The sequence below is a fragment of the Perognathus longimembris genome, chromosome 6, assembly GCF_023159225.1.
Source record: "Perognathus longimembris pacificus isolate PPM17 chromosome 6, ASM2315922v1, whole genome shotgun sequence".
Classification (NCBI taxonomy): Eukaryota; Metazoa; Chordata; class Mammalia; order Rodentia; family Heteromyidae; genus Perognathus; species Perognathus longimembris.
In genome coordinates, this window is record NC_063166.1 from 43,739,962 (window position 1) to 43,754,268 (window position 14,307).

Below are 14,307 nucleotides of genomic sequence, written 5' to 3' on the forward strand. Positions count from 1 at the left end.
TGCTTGAGACCAACAGGAAAGATGAACTTGTTATATGAATTTTCAGGCACCCTCCTGCTGAACTAGTCCTCTAGCTCCATTCCTTCCTTTTTTTGCACTGCTTATTTTTTAGATAGTCCCACTTCCAACCTGGGCATGTACTTGAGCAGCAATTCTATTTTTCTCTCACTAACCAAACCAGTCTTGTAGGCTCTTCTGCCTGGATTCGCAGGGAACTGCTATCCTCCCAATCTCAGCACCCCCATAGCTAGGATGTCAGTTGCACTTCACCACCTCCAGCTATTAGTCTCTTAGAAATGGTCTCTTGTGTATGCATGGGCTAGCCTTGAACCAGTTCTCCTAATCTCAACATCCCAAGTAAATAGGATTATAGGTGTGAGCCACCAGTGTCTAACTCTGTGAATTTTTATTTTATTTTTTGTGCTGGTCCTGGGGCTTGAATTTAGGGCCTGGGAGCTATCCCTGAGCTTTTGTGCTCAAGGCTACTGGTCTATCACTTAAGCAAAAAATCCACTTCTGACTTTTTCTTTGGAGGGTAGGGGGGATGGGTTGGGCTGGTACTTAACTGAAGCTAACAGTCTAAAGGACATTCCTGGCTGGCCGGCTTCAAACCAAGATCTTAAAAGATCTCAGCCTCCTAGTAGTTAGGATTATAGGCATGAGCCACCAGCACTCAGTCTCTGTGAATTATTTTTGAAGAAAATGTGATTTTATTACAAAATATAATACAAAACATACAATGTGAGAACTAAGCCTTTTTTTTTTTAAGACAGGATCTTGCTAGGTAGCTCAGATTGGCCTCAAACTGGAGAACTCCTTGCCTCTACCTCCCAATTCCGTAATTATAGAGGAATGTATAACCATGCCCAGCAAGTTAACAGAATTTTTTTTGCCAGTCCTGGGGCTTGAACTCAGAGCCTGAGCAATGTCCCTGGCTTCTTTCTGCTCAAAGCTAGCACTCTACCACTTGAGCCACAGCACCACTTCTGGCCTTTTCTGTTTACGTGGTGCTAAGGAATGGAACCCAGGGCTTCATGCATGCTGGGTAAGCACTCTACCACTAAGCTACATTCCCAGCCCCAAGTTAACAGAATTTTGATAATAATGATCCAATCAGCATCTTTCAATAAACAAATAAATCCTTAATAAATACATATAACTTAATAAGTGCTGCAGAATACTTAAGTGAATTTCATAACAAACAAAAAGCAGGACTGGAAACATGGCTAAAGTGGCAGAACATCAGCCAACTGAGCAAGCAAGAAGCAGACCAAGTACAAGGTCCTGAATTCAAAATCCAGTACCACCAAAAAAAAAAATGTCTATTTTATCTTGGGGTTGTAACTCAATGGTAGTATACGTACCTAGCATGCAAGAGTCCTGAGTTGGGTCCTGTACCATGGAAAAACAAAACAGTGGCTCATACCTGTCATCTTAGTTACTTTGGAGTCTGAGAAATGGCTGATTACAGTTTAAGGCCAGTCTGGGCAGAAAAGTTGAGAGATTCACTGCTGGGCACATGGCATGCACCTGTCATCCTAAACTACAGGGGATGGTAAGATTGGGAGGAGCTTTGTTCTGGGCCAGTCTGGACAGTAAAGCTCCACAAACTCCATCATAATGGAGAGAAATTGGATGCCTTGACACTTGCTTGTCATTCTAGTGAAAAAAAGGAAGCCTAAAGTAGACAAATGAAGGTTAAAGTGTGCTCAATCAGGAAGTAAGACTCTATCTCAAAAGTAACCAATGAAAACCAGGGCTGGAGATATGGCTCAACTGTGAAACTCCTGCCTAACAAATAAGGCGTCCTAGATTCCATTTTATTTTAAATACATAATTTTCTGATACTAAGGAATTAATATGGTAAAATGTAATGTTGAAAAGTATTGTATACAAATTATCATTTCATCTGTTTTTACTAAAATGATTACACAATTTAGTTTAACTATATTACAAAAATGAAATTCAGTCCCAGAGTATTCAAAATAACATTTTGTTTCAAAGAAACTAGGATTCATACCATAAAAGCTTTGTCAGATGTGGTGGTGGTGAATATCTGTAATCTAACCACTTAGGATGCTAAGGCAGGAATTTTAAGAGTGTTGAGTGAAGGGCCCAGCTATGGCTAGAGTGAGATCCTGTCCAAAAAAAATTTTTTTCACAAAAAGCTGCTGGCCAAGGCAAGACTAAGAAGATTCATCCTCTTTTCAAAAAGGAATCTTCTGAGCAAGTAGGATGTCAGACAACAGAAAACAGCCCTTTGGGGGCTGGGAATATGGCCTAGTGGCAAGAATGCTTGACTCGTATACATGAAGCCCTGGGTTCGATTCCCCAGCACCACATATATAGAAAATGGCCAGAAGTGGTGCTGTGGCTCAAGTGGCAGAGTGCTAGCCTTGAGCAAAAAAAAGCCAGGGACAGTATTCAGACCCTGAGTCCACGCCCCAGGACTGGCAACAAAAATAAAACAAATAAACAAAAAAAGATGCATTATACTTACAAACTGATATGTTAGATTGAAACTCTTTTGAACAACTACTTAATGTTAATAAAAATTAATTAATTAAAAAAAGAAAACCCTTTGATCACCATGGATGAAAGGCATAGTAGGATAAGAGCAAAGCTGTACTTAAAACATTCAGACACATGCAATCTGGACTGGCAAAATTCAAAAGGGCAGTAATAAGGCTAGACGTACTAGCAGCAGCATCGAATACAGTGGTTTGGCTAAGTGGCACCAGGGCAGCTTAAGAACTCAGAACCCAAGTTCCTTCTCTAAAACCTGACAGCTATTGCATCAGGATTAGTTAGGGTACAGGGATCAGAACCGAAAGAGCTCCAACAGCTCATCTCTAAACTTACCTTCTACAGACAGAAGCAACTTAAGTAATTGTAGGGCAGTATATAGGTAAAATAAACAACTATGAAGGACAGGGTAGGAAAAAAATGACAAAGCAACATTTGAGTATCATTCATATTTCTATAATTTTTTTAAAAATTAAAAACAATTATCCCAGCTCTTGGGGAGGCTGAGGCAGGAGATGGCAGCAAGTTCAAGACTAGCATAGGCTATACACCAAGATTCTGTCTAAAAAAGAAATGTTATCTAAGAAAACTCATGTAACTCCAACAAAAATCCCATAAAAACAAAAACAACTGTTCTTCCTTGGTGAATATCTCCAGGAAGCAAACTAACCTTGGTGCAAACTACTAGTACCGGAATGCCCAGGTTATGTGTAAGTGTGTCCGCACCCAGAGGTAAAACGATACTGTCGCCTCTGTCCTCCTGTGCTGCAGTGTTTCTTCTCTGAGGAGAAGCTGGAAAGTCTTCTCCTGGTTCTACGTATTCTTGAAAGTCCCTAATCACTGAAAATCAAAGGAAACAGATTTAGAAACCATTTATTTCAGCAAGTAGCTTTTTTTTTTTTTGCCATAATCTAAATACATGCATCATCAGAACTTATGCTTAGCCTTAAGTAAGAGAAGAAACAAGAGGTTTTTGAGAAATGTTTCAAGGGAGCACATGAACAGTGGGCACACATTAATAACAGTGAGGCTCAATACTGTACTGACAGCTTCAAAGAGTAGGGTTCTTGTAGTGCTAGTTTAACCTGTGGGAATGACTTTGGGCAAAGCACACTTTGGCTCTGGTCCTCTACCATCTACACAGGAAAGGCACTGCAAGGACAGAAGAAAAAAAAAAATCCTACAATTTAGAATACAGTGCTACTTTCTAATATTAGCTTCCTTTCTCTAAGTCCTTTATTCACATCTCTTTTTACCTAGGTTCAATCTTGGAGCCATATTAATTCCTTAACATTGGTAAAAGTTATAAGAGACATTACCAATGCTGATAAAACTATTACAAGTCACTTGTGACTTGTCAAAATAATCATTTGAAAAAAAGTAGGTATATCTTTCAGTCATTTCTCCTTACCTGTTCACTTTACAATTGGGTTTATGCTCCAAAAGGAACTTTTCCTGGCCTATGCCCAGGGTGTGTTCTACATCATTCATGCCAACCAGCTCTGAGAACATGTCAATACTTTGCCTGACCTTTTCAAAAGTCTCTTTTGACAGAATAAAATCTCTTGTTGAGATCACCACCTGGGAATTTGCCGTTCATAGCCATCACCCTAACACAGACCTGAACCCTGGAGGCACCAGCCTTGGAAACTTCTGGGTATGCCCAAGATGCAGGAGGGGCCAGAGGAAACCATAGCACTCTCTGGCCCCAGTGACCATTCTCGTGGTAATGATGGGAACTTTTGCCAGCCACACTGGACGGTCCCAGGCTGAGGGGCCCTTGATTATGACATGTCGCCCCCTTGAGAGCAGGAAGTAGCTACAGAAGAAGAGACCTCCACCCATACTCCCTGCCTGGTGGCCGCCAGTGTCATAATTTTAAAAAAACAAAAGGGGGGGTATTCCCCAGGATTAATTAAGGATAGTTATGCTTACGTTAATTATCAAGAATTTTTAAATCATCCTGAATCAGTGTGGGATGGAGTTCTGTATATGTGTTTTTCCAGATTGGAAAATTAAACCCAGAGCACCCGCTCTGGAGAAATGTTTTCTTCTTGTTCTCTCCAGGAAAAGGAGGACCATGCTAGACTTCTGCTCTTCCATGGAAATATGGAAAGTAGGACTGCATACGGTAGGAGGCAACCAAGCTTCCTTTCCTTGTTTGCTTTCTAGATTCTTTCTTGAGCATCTCATGGCTCAATGTTTTGCCGTGGCAATACTGCCTACAGCGTCACAGAAAAAAACTAAAGGAATTTTGCACCGTGCTTCTTCCTTTCCTCTCCCCATGCTGCTAGACTTGGGGAGTCCCGTTGGAAAGAAAATAGGAGCTGAGGGTACTGACACTCAACCCCAATGTTTTATGATAGAAAAGTTTTTTTTTAAAGTAAGCGCAAAGGTTTAGCACCTTGGCTTCAATGTTTATATAAAAGAATGTTTTACTAATCACTTATGTTTAAGTTACCAGCTACTAGGGATGCCAGAGCTCCAGCCTACTTCTACTTCACCACCAAAAGAGGGCTGATGTCTGCACCTTCCTGCACTTGGCAGAAACCAGCTGAGGATTCCGACTTCTGGACAAAGCCAGACGGATGGACCCTTACCTACCCCTCACCCCAGTTTTGTGGAAGGGGCCCCACAGATCTTATGTCAGCATTTGCCTTATGCCCACATATGCCATGTGTTTACAGCATCCCCTGCTCATTTAAAAAACAAAAAGGGGGAGATGTTGGGGACTGTTTTGGCCTTCGTGGGGGAAGGGTGCCAAGAGCGAGAGACACTGTCCTTCCCCCAGCCCTGGGACAGTGTGGGAGGGAGCCCCTCCCACCTTCCGGCCTCAACCGGAAAAGAAGCCCCCCACCCCTGAGGGGCGAACACGTGCGTGCCACCATGATGGGGTTGTCCCACCCACAAAGGAAGTTTCATGACATCACCTGATGGACATGGTCTTTAGCCTATGACTGGCCCTTTGGCCAGCCCCCTTTCTTTCCCGCCATCACTTCTATATAAGTCACTTTCCCTATTAAAGATTTTGAGACGCATTCCACCAAAAAAAAAAAAAAAAAAAAAGTAGGCATAAATGTAACAAGAGCTTTAGGAGGCAAGCACTCTTGCCACTAGGCCATATTCCCAGTCCCTAGTAACAAGAGCTTTAATAGTGTGCACTATGACTGAATAATTACCTTTTCAAGAATTTTCAAGGATACAATGGGAATTTCCATATAACAGTGTTTTTCATATTTAAGAGCAAAACAACAATTCAGGAAACAAAATACCCACTGCGTAGGATTAAAATAGAATATGAGAAAATGTTATATAAATTTCAAGTTTACAGAGAATATTTAATAGGAAAATAATACTATAGTGGGGTGGAAGGAGAGGGGGAGGTAAGAGAAGGGAAAGATGGGAGGGAAGGAGGGAGGGAGGGAGGGAGGGAGGAAGGGGGGAGGGGGGAGGGGGGGAGAGAGAGAGAGAATAAAAAACCAAAATACAATATAACACCAACTTTACCAGGAAAGATATACTAAAGAATATTTTATGTATATTAATATGTATATGTTTACTACTTACAAAATTGGGGAGAAAGGTACTTTTTTTTTTAAAGTAATGATAGACCAGATCCTTTTTGGCTTATAAATACTGACTTGTGAAGGAAAATTTGTGAACTTATATTGGGTGAAGGAAGATGGAGTCCTGGGTAGTTGAGTATAAGTCCTCCAGAACACAGACTGGTGGCTACCTTTTATGAAAGTCAGAGTTTGAAATTTAACAGTGGTAGGGAAAGGGTGACACTGTCCAAAAAGAAATGTACTGATTACCTCATCTTATATAACTGTAACCCCTCTGTGTATTACCTTTATAATAAAAACAAATAATTAAAGCTAAATCTAACAGTGGCTCTCAAATTTTAGTATGTACCAGAACCATCCAATAAATTTATTGTCACATTACTAGTTCTACCTTCAAAAGCTGTTTTTGTTGTTGTTAGTTTTTGTTGTTGTCATTATTCTCTTTCTCTTCAGCTTTTTTTTTGGGGGGGGGGTTAACTGTATATTTTTTTTGTTTTTATTTTTTTGGTACTGAGGATCAAACCCAGGACATTGCACTTGCTAGGCAAGTACTTTGCCACTCAGCTACATCCCAGCCCTCTTTTCTTTTTTGTGACACTGTTCATTAAGTCAGGTTACTAGCTCTACCTTCAACAGCTGGTTTTTGTTTTGTTTTGTTAGTTTGTTATTCTCTTTTCTTTTTGGTGACAATGAAGCTTTAACTCGGGGCATTCTGTTCTCACTTAGCTTTTTTTGCTCACTGCTAGCAACTCCTACCATTTTAGCCATTGGATTTTTGCTGTTAGTTGGAGATAAGAATTACTTGGATATATTTGTCTGCCTGGGCTGGCTCTAAAACTCAATCCTCAGATCTCAGCCTCCTGAGTAGCTAAAATTACAGGCGTGAGCCACTGGTGTCCAGCCCAACAGAGTCTCAAATCCTGCCCAGGCATGACTGAGCTGTGTTAATTTTAGGCTTTCAGTCACTGCTTGGACAAAAAGGCTCAAGATACAGTGTCTAGCTTCCTTCTGTTAAGATGGAGTTTCATGGACGTTTTTTGTGCAGACTTGCCTGGAACTGTGGTCCTCCTAATCTCAGCCTTTCACACAGTTTAAGATGACAAATGCCTGCTACTGCGCTCAGCTATGAATTGAGAAAGGGATCTGGCAAGCTTTTCTGCCTAGGATGGACTGGAACCACAATCTTCCGTGAACTACTCTGGCTTCCTCTCCTTACTACCTCCAAACAGGTATTGCTATGTAGTCCTGGAATTCCCTATCCTCTTGCCTTAGACTCCAGAGGACTGGGATTACAGGTCTATACCACTACCCTGGCTAAAAGTTTTCAACTGGGGGAAAAAAAGTTTTCAACTGGAGTGTGTTTCTGACAAGTTCCCAGTTTCTCAGCTGTACTGATAGTGCTATGCTGCAGAGATGGAGGTCATAAATCAATGTTTTAGTATAAACTTAGGCTCAGAAGCACTGGGGAGTGAAAACAAAAGAATAACCCTAAATCCATGGTTACTATAGAAGGAAAACTACAGATTAAAAGTGTTTAGAAATAACTGAGCATAACCCCAGCCCTCAGAATGCTGAGGCTAGTCTTTCAAGTTTGAAGCCAGTCTGAGTTGCAGAATAAAATTGTGTCAGAAAAAAAAATTAGACATTTCCAGTGACTTAGAACATAATCTTGTAAGTTTTTACTGGTTCCTTATGTAAAAATCCTAGCTAACAATGACAAAGCCTTTAAGTATTTTCTTATGCAGAGTAAAACTCTGGAAAGTGAAGAGCTCTGGGTGAAGTTTAAAAATGTTATTGATTTACAATCTGTTAGAAATGACCCAGTAATCATTTTCTTAAGTTCTATGAAAATATCCAATTCACATGAGCAAGTACAAAGTAGCAAGCAGATAGTAATGGGTATAGTGGCTTGTAATCCCAAGCACTTGAAAGGTACAGCCAGCAGGAATGCCAAGTTCAAGGCTAGCTAAGGGGGTACAGAGACCCTGACTCAAAAGGAAACATATGTAAACACATATACACTGTACTTGTAAATAGTAAACTCGGCATAACTTTGTTTTATCTATGTTAACATTTTGACAAAGTTGATGTGATTACTAACCAAGAAATTGCTGAAAACAAGCAACTGAAAAAGATACAAAATTTTTTGGCCCATAAAATCTGTTTTTCAAAATTAACACACACAGCTTTTTGTAAGAGACAATGCCTGCATAAAAGCTTACACACACACACAATTTCCAACTTAAATTTATATTAAAACCTAGCATTATCACTCAAACTAAATTCCAAAACAGTAGTCACACTATGTTTCCTTCATTAAACCATATTCATAGTAAGGAGTTCCAAGTGATTCTTAGTCAGCTAAGTATTTGGTACACGACACCTACATTAATTAGTATGTCTACTCACACTTTTGTTCCATTTCTTTCATCTCTTCAGGAGGAATTTTCAACTTGTCAACATGTTCTCTCACAACACTTGCCCATTTCTGTAAAGAATCCAAAGCAGTCCACGGCTTTGACATATCAACGACCAGCATAACCAGAGTGTCTTTTAGAGAAATGGCATCCAGTGAAAATTTAAGGAGCCCTTTGTGATATAGGTCTCCATCTAAGATCCATACATTACATCTTGTTTGATCTACAACAGACAAAAGAAATCCACCAAGGCAAGAGTATTAAGTCATTTCATCATCCCACTAACAACTCAGTATATTTCATTAGAGCCTCTCCATAGGAGGTATCTGCTAGTTTTGATAAGAGTTCAACTATTTAGAGTGACATCCACCAGTTTAGTAAAGACCTAAAATGATTTAGTGACCAATCAAAGCACAAATAACCTTTAGTTCCTATTTCTTAATCCAAAGCCAAGAGATTAAATAACATGATTTTTTTTTTCTTTTACCATCAGCAGACAGAGCCATGCATACTCAAGAAACTAGGAGGCTAGTGTTCTACAGAAGAAAAAAATGGCTTAAAACAGCTGGGGAACAGATTACATTACTATCAGAAAGGTAAAATGGGACTTAGGAAAACAATGACTAGCTGAAGGAGAATGTATTTAAGAACTGAAATTCTTTAAGGATGTCAAGAAGACTAGTAATAGCATGCCAGAATTCCATAAAGTGCTTTAAAATCACTATATAAATGCCAACCCTAAATCAATAAAATATACCTAAACATAACTATACATTTACCATGACATCGAAGAGCTCTTAATAATGACTCACTAAGAAAGTCAGAATTGAGCAATAGAGCCCTTCAGAACAAACTTCATGAAACTTAGAATACAAATAAGTGGCACTTACCATCCCTATCTTCATCGTGCACATTGAAGTACAAATATTCCAATCCTCTTCCTTTCTTGTATTCCTCTATTCCCTGAATTTTTCTTATTAAGCTTGTTTTTCCAGCTCCATCTTCACCTAGATACATTTAAAAAAAGGGTAATTTTTTCTTGTCAAACGGATTTAACAGTGCTTTTTGGCACCATTTGAAAAGTTCAGCTGGAACTAGTCAACAAAAAAGGTAATTTGAGATGGGCACTGGTGGCTCATGCCTATCTATAATCCTAGCTACTCAGGAGGCTGAGATCTGAAGATCATTGTTCAAAGCCAGCCCGGGCTGGAAAGTGTGGGATTCTTATCTCCAATTAACCTCCAGAAAACCGGAAATAGCAATGTGGCTCAAGTGGTAGAGTGCTAGCCTTGAGCTGAAGAGCTCAGGGACAGCATTCGGGCCCAGAGATCAAGCCCTACAAACAACAACAACAACAAAAAAGGTAATTTGAGTACAGATAACCAGGGAGCTGCAGAATAGATGATGTAGACTCCATCGCCACTCAGATTCTCCCAGTGCCACAGCTTTTCTTGCTAAGTCCTGCTCTAATTGGTACAAATACCTCCAGTATGAGTAATTTTCAGGGGGTGGGGAGAAAAAGAATACCATAGCTTCATACACAAGTATGCCATCCCAGGCTGAGAAATGGCACAAGTCATAGAGTGCCAGCCGAACAAGAAAGTTGAGCAAGTACAAGGCCGTATGTTCAAGACACTCTCTTGGTTTTCAGTCTGGGGAATCTCAGATGAAGACTGTTTTGTTTTTCCGAGACAGGGGTCTCACTACGTAGCTCTGTCTGTCCTTGTTCATGATCCTTCATCAGCCTCCTTATTGCTAGGATTACACAGTATGCCACGATGCCCATCTTAGTTGAGACTCTGAATGGCAGGTACATCAAGACTGATCAGATCAGGGAATTGTGACACTCACCAAAACTGTCAAGACACAAGAAATATATAGCAGAAAAGAGGGGATAAAGTTGGGGATAGGAGGACTGGGCAAGAAAAGGGAAAGGAGGGAAAAACTGGGAGAGAGCAAGAGAAGGGGTGACATGTCTAAGGGGAAATGTGCTCTTTGCCTAACTTATATAACTGTAGCATTTTCAAATACAAATAAGTTAAAAAAGGGGGAAGAAATACAGAAGCAACTACAAACATAAGTCATGTAAAAATACATTCCTGTCGCTCAAGATTTATCTTATTTCTTTAATTTCCACTTTTTTTCTTTTTCCTGTGATTAGAATCTCACTATGAAGCCCAAGATGGCCTCTACATGATCCTCCAGCTTTAGATTACAAGATGTTTACTTTTCACTTTAATGTTAAAAGTGAAAAGGTACTAGCTTGATTAAACAATCCCATAGTTTATACACAGTTCAAAATACGTTACGCAAAACATATGTATTTTATTTGTGAATTTGAAAAAAAAGTATTATTTGTAGGAGCTAAAAAATTCAAGTGAGTTCATTTCTACTTGTTTAATATTTCAAATTACTTAAATGTGAACATTTCTGAATAAATAAATGTACTTGTAAAACATATACTTATACATATACTATATTTTATATATTAACATTTAAATATCTTTTAGTCATATATATCTCAGGTTTAAGAAAAAGAACTAAAGATATAATATCACCTAGAAATGATCACTGAGGGGGCTGGGGATATGGCCTAGTGGCAAGAGAGCTTGCCTCGTATACATGAGGCCCTGGGTTCGAATCCCCAGCACCACATATACAGAAAATGGCCAGAAGTGGCGCTGTGGCTCAGGTGGCAGAGTGCTAGCCTTGAGCAAAAAGAAGCCAGGGCCAGTGCTCAGGCCCAGAGTCCAAGCCCCAGGACTGGCCAAAAAAAAACAAAACAAAACAAACAAACAAAAAACCAAAACAGAAATGATCACTGAGAATTCATTTCTGACAGTTTGTGTGATTTTTCTTTCCCAGTCCTGGGGCTTGGACTCAGGGACTGAGCACTGTCCCTGGCTTCTATTTTGCTCAAGGCTAGCACTCTGCCACTTGAGCCACAGGCGCCATTTCTAGCCTTTTCTATATATGTGGTGCTAAGGAATCAAACCCAGGGTTTCATGTATACGAGGCAAGCACTCTTGCCACTAGGCCATATTCCTAGCCCTTGTGTGATTTTTTAAATGAAAAGTTTGTATCTTTGCTGGGCACCAGTGGCTCATGCCTGTAATCCTAGCTACTCAGGAGGCTGAGATCTGAGGATCACAGTCCAAAGCCAGCCTGGGCAAGAAAGTTCATGAGACTTTTATCTCCAATTAACCACTAGAAAACTGGCAGTAGCATTGTGGCTCAAGTGGTAGAGCGCTAGCCTAGAGCTGAAGAGCTCAGTACCCCAGACCTGAGTTCAAGCCCCATGACAAAAAAAAAAGTTTGTATTTCATTTTTAAAAATTTTTGCTGGGGCTGCTATCAGGCCTTGAACATAGGGCCTTGCACTTACTCAACTTGCTGGTTCAGCTGGCACTCTTATCATTTGTGCCACTCCTCAGTCTGGCTTTTTGCTGTAATTAAGTATAGAGTCTCACAGACTTTTCCGCCTGGGTGTGGCTTGACCCTAGAATCTCTGATCTCAGCTTCCTCTGAAGCTAAGATTACAAGCATGAACCACTAGCTGCTGGAGAGTTTATTTAATTTTTTTTTTTTTTTTTTGGCCAGTCCTGGGGCTTGGACTCAGGGCCTGAGCACTGTCCCTGGCTTCTTCTTGCTCAAGGCTAGCACTCTGCCACTTGACCCACAGCACCACTTCTGGCTATTTTCTGTATACGTGGTGCTAGGGATTCGAACCCAGGGCCTCATGTATACGAGGTAAGCACTCTTGCCACTAGGCCATATCCCCAGCCCCAGTTTATTTAATTTCTAACTAAAGGTTTAAGTAAATACACACAGGACAGATTTGGGGCCTGAATTTAAGACATCAAAAATATTGTCAGTCTTCTCTACATTTGTTCACTAGTTTAAGTTCTCAAAGTCATCATTAGATTAGTTTCCTTTTTCTAAGGACTGAATACCACAAGGATTCTTTCCCACCACTTACTTATCTGGAGCAGCGTTTACTTCTCTCAGTTTTTTTTGTTTGTTTGTTTGTTTGTTTTTGCCAGTCCTGGAGCTTTAACTCAGGGCTTGAGCACTGTCCCTGGCTTCTTTTCTGTTCAAGGCTAGCACTCTGCCACTTGAGCCACAGCGCCACTTCTGGCCTTTTCTATATATGTGTGGTGCCAAGGAATCGAATCCAGGGCTTCATGTACACAAGACAAGTACTCTTGCCACTAGGCCATATTCCCAGCCCCTCTCTCAGTAAATTTTATCATTCATTTTCACATTACTAGACTAGTTAATAGTTTTCAAGCATGTATCAGAATCACCTGTTCAAAACTTGAGATGGTTGCTAGGAACCAGTGGCTCACACTTGTAATCCCAGCTACTCAAGAAGCTGAGATCTGAGGATCTCAATCTTGAAGCCAGCCTGGGCAGGAAAGTCTGTGAAAGTCTTATCTCCAATTAACTGCCCAAACTGGAAGTGGATCTGGAAATGTGGCTTAGTGGCAGAATGCTTTCCCAGCATGCATGAAGCCCTGGGTTGCATTCCTTAGTACCACATAAACAGAAAAAGCTGGAAGTGCTGCTGTGGTCCAAATGGTAGAGTGCTAGCCTTGAGCAAAAGAAGCTCAGGGACAGTGCCCAAGTCCTGAGTTCAAGCCCCGGGACTGGGGAGGAGGGCTCATCTAAAGTACCACTCCCAAGCCCCAAGTTCAAGCCTCAGAACTGGCACCAAAAAAAGAGAGAAAGAGAGAGAAAGAAGGCAGGAGGCAGGGAGGGAGGGAGAGAGGGAGAGAGAGAGAGAGAGAGAGAGAGAGGAAAAACAAAAATACCCTCAGACTCCTCATTTCCAATTCTTGAGTTTCCAATTCAATAAGGCTAGACAGAGTAGGAATTTAGAAACTGCATGATTCCAATGATGCTAATACTGCTGGTCTGGGAACCACAATTTGAGAACCACTGCAATAATTTACCACAATAAGCCAAACATTAGATACCAAACGTGACGACAAAGTTATTGTCCCTTCTAAAGTTATTGTCCCAAGGAGCTCATAAATTGGAGAGAGAAAGTAAACAAGGCATTGTCATTAGGACCACATTGTAAATACACAAGGCAGCCCTGGTTTTGGCTGGAAGTCAGAAAAAAACATGCAGAAAAGGTAACACTAAATCTTGTAGAGTTAATCATTCTGGAGAGTAAGGAAAGTATGTACAGAGACCTCAAAGAAGGGTCCTAACAAAGGACAAACAGGCCGTGTGCCAGGGACTCACACCTGTAATCCTAGCTACTTAGAAAGCTAAGATCGAAGGGTTATGGCTCAAAGCCAGCCCAGGCAGGGAAGTCTATGAGACTCTTACCTCCAATTCAAAAAACTACCGAAAAGGGCTGGGGATATAGCCTAGTGGCAAGAGTGCCTGCCTCGGATACACGAGGCCCTAGGTTCGATTCCCCAGCACCACATATACAGAAAACGGCCAGAAGCGGCGCTGTGGCTCAAGTGGCAGAGTGCTAGCCTTGAGTGGGAAGAAGCCAGGGACAGTGCTCAGGCCCTGAGTCCAAGGCCCAGGACTGGCCAAAAAAAAAAAAAAAAAACTATCGAAAAGCCTAAGTGGAGCTGTGGCTTGAGTGGCAGAGCTCTACCTGGCCTTGAATACACAAGCTCAGAGACAGGGTCCAGGCCCTGAGTTCAAGCCCCAGAATGAACACCAAAAAATAAAAATTACAGATTCAATGGTAGAACAGTCACCTAACTCCCACCAGGCCCTGGGATCTATCCCCAGAATCATATACAGAAAAAGAAACTAAAATTACAAACC

The 14,307-nt window shown here is 40.9% G+C and overlaps 1 protein-coding gene across 1 annotated transcript in view; it reads right to left on the reverse strand.

Moving 5' to 3' along the window:
* Positions 1-14,307, reverse strand: part of Dync1li1 (dynein cytoplasmic 1 light intermediate chain 1) — a 61,830-nt gene that overhangs the window by 24,652 nt on the left and 22,871 nt on the right. Inside the window, exons 3-5 of the mRNA XM_048348617.1 lie at positions 9,400-9,516; positions 8,502-8,732; positions 3,197-3,366 (exon numbers count right to left, since the gene is read on the reverse strand). Of these exons, the coding sequence (XP_048204574.1) occupies positions 3,197-3,366; positions 8,502-8,732; positions 9,400-9,516 (518 nt within the window). The remainder of the gene's footprint in view (positions 1-3,196; positions 3,367-8,501; positions 8,733-9,399; positions 9,517-14,307) is intronic.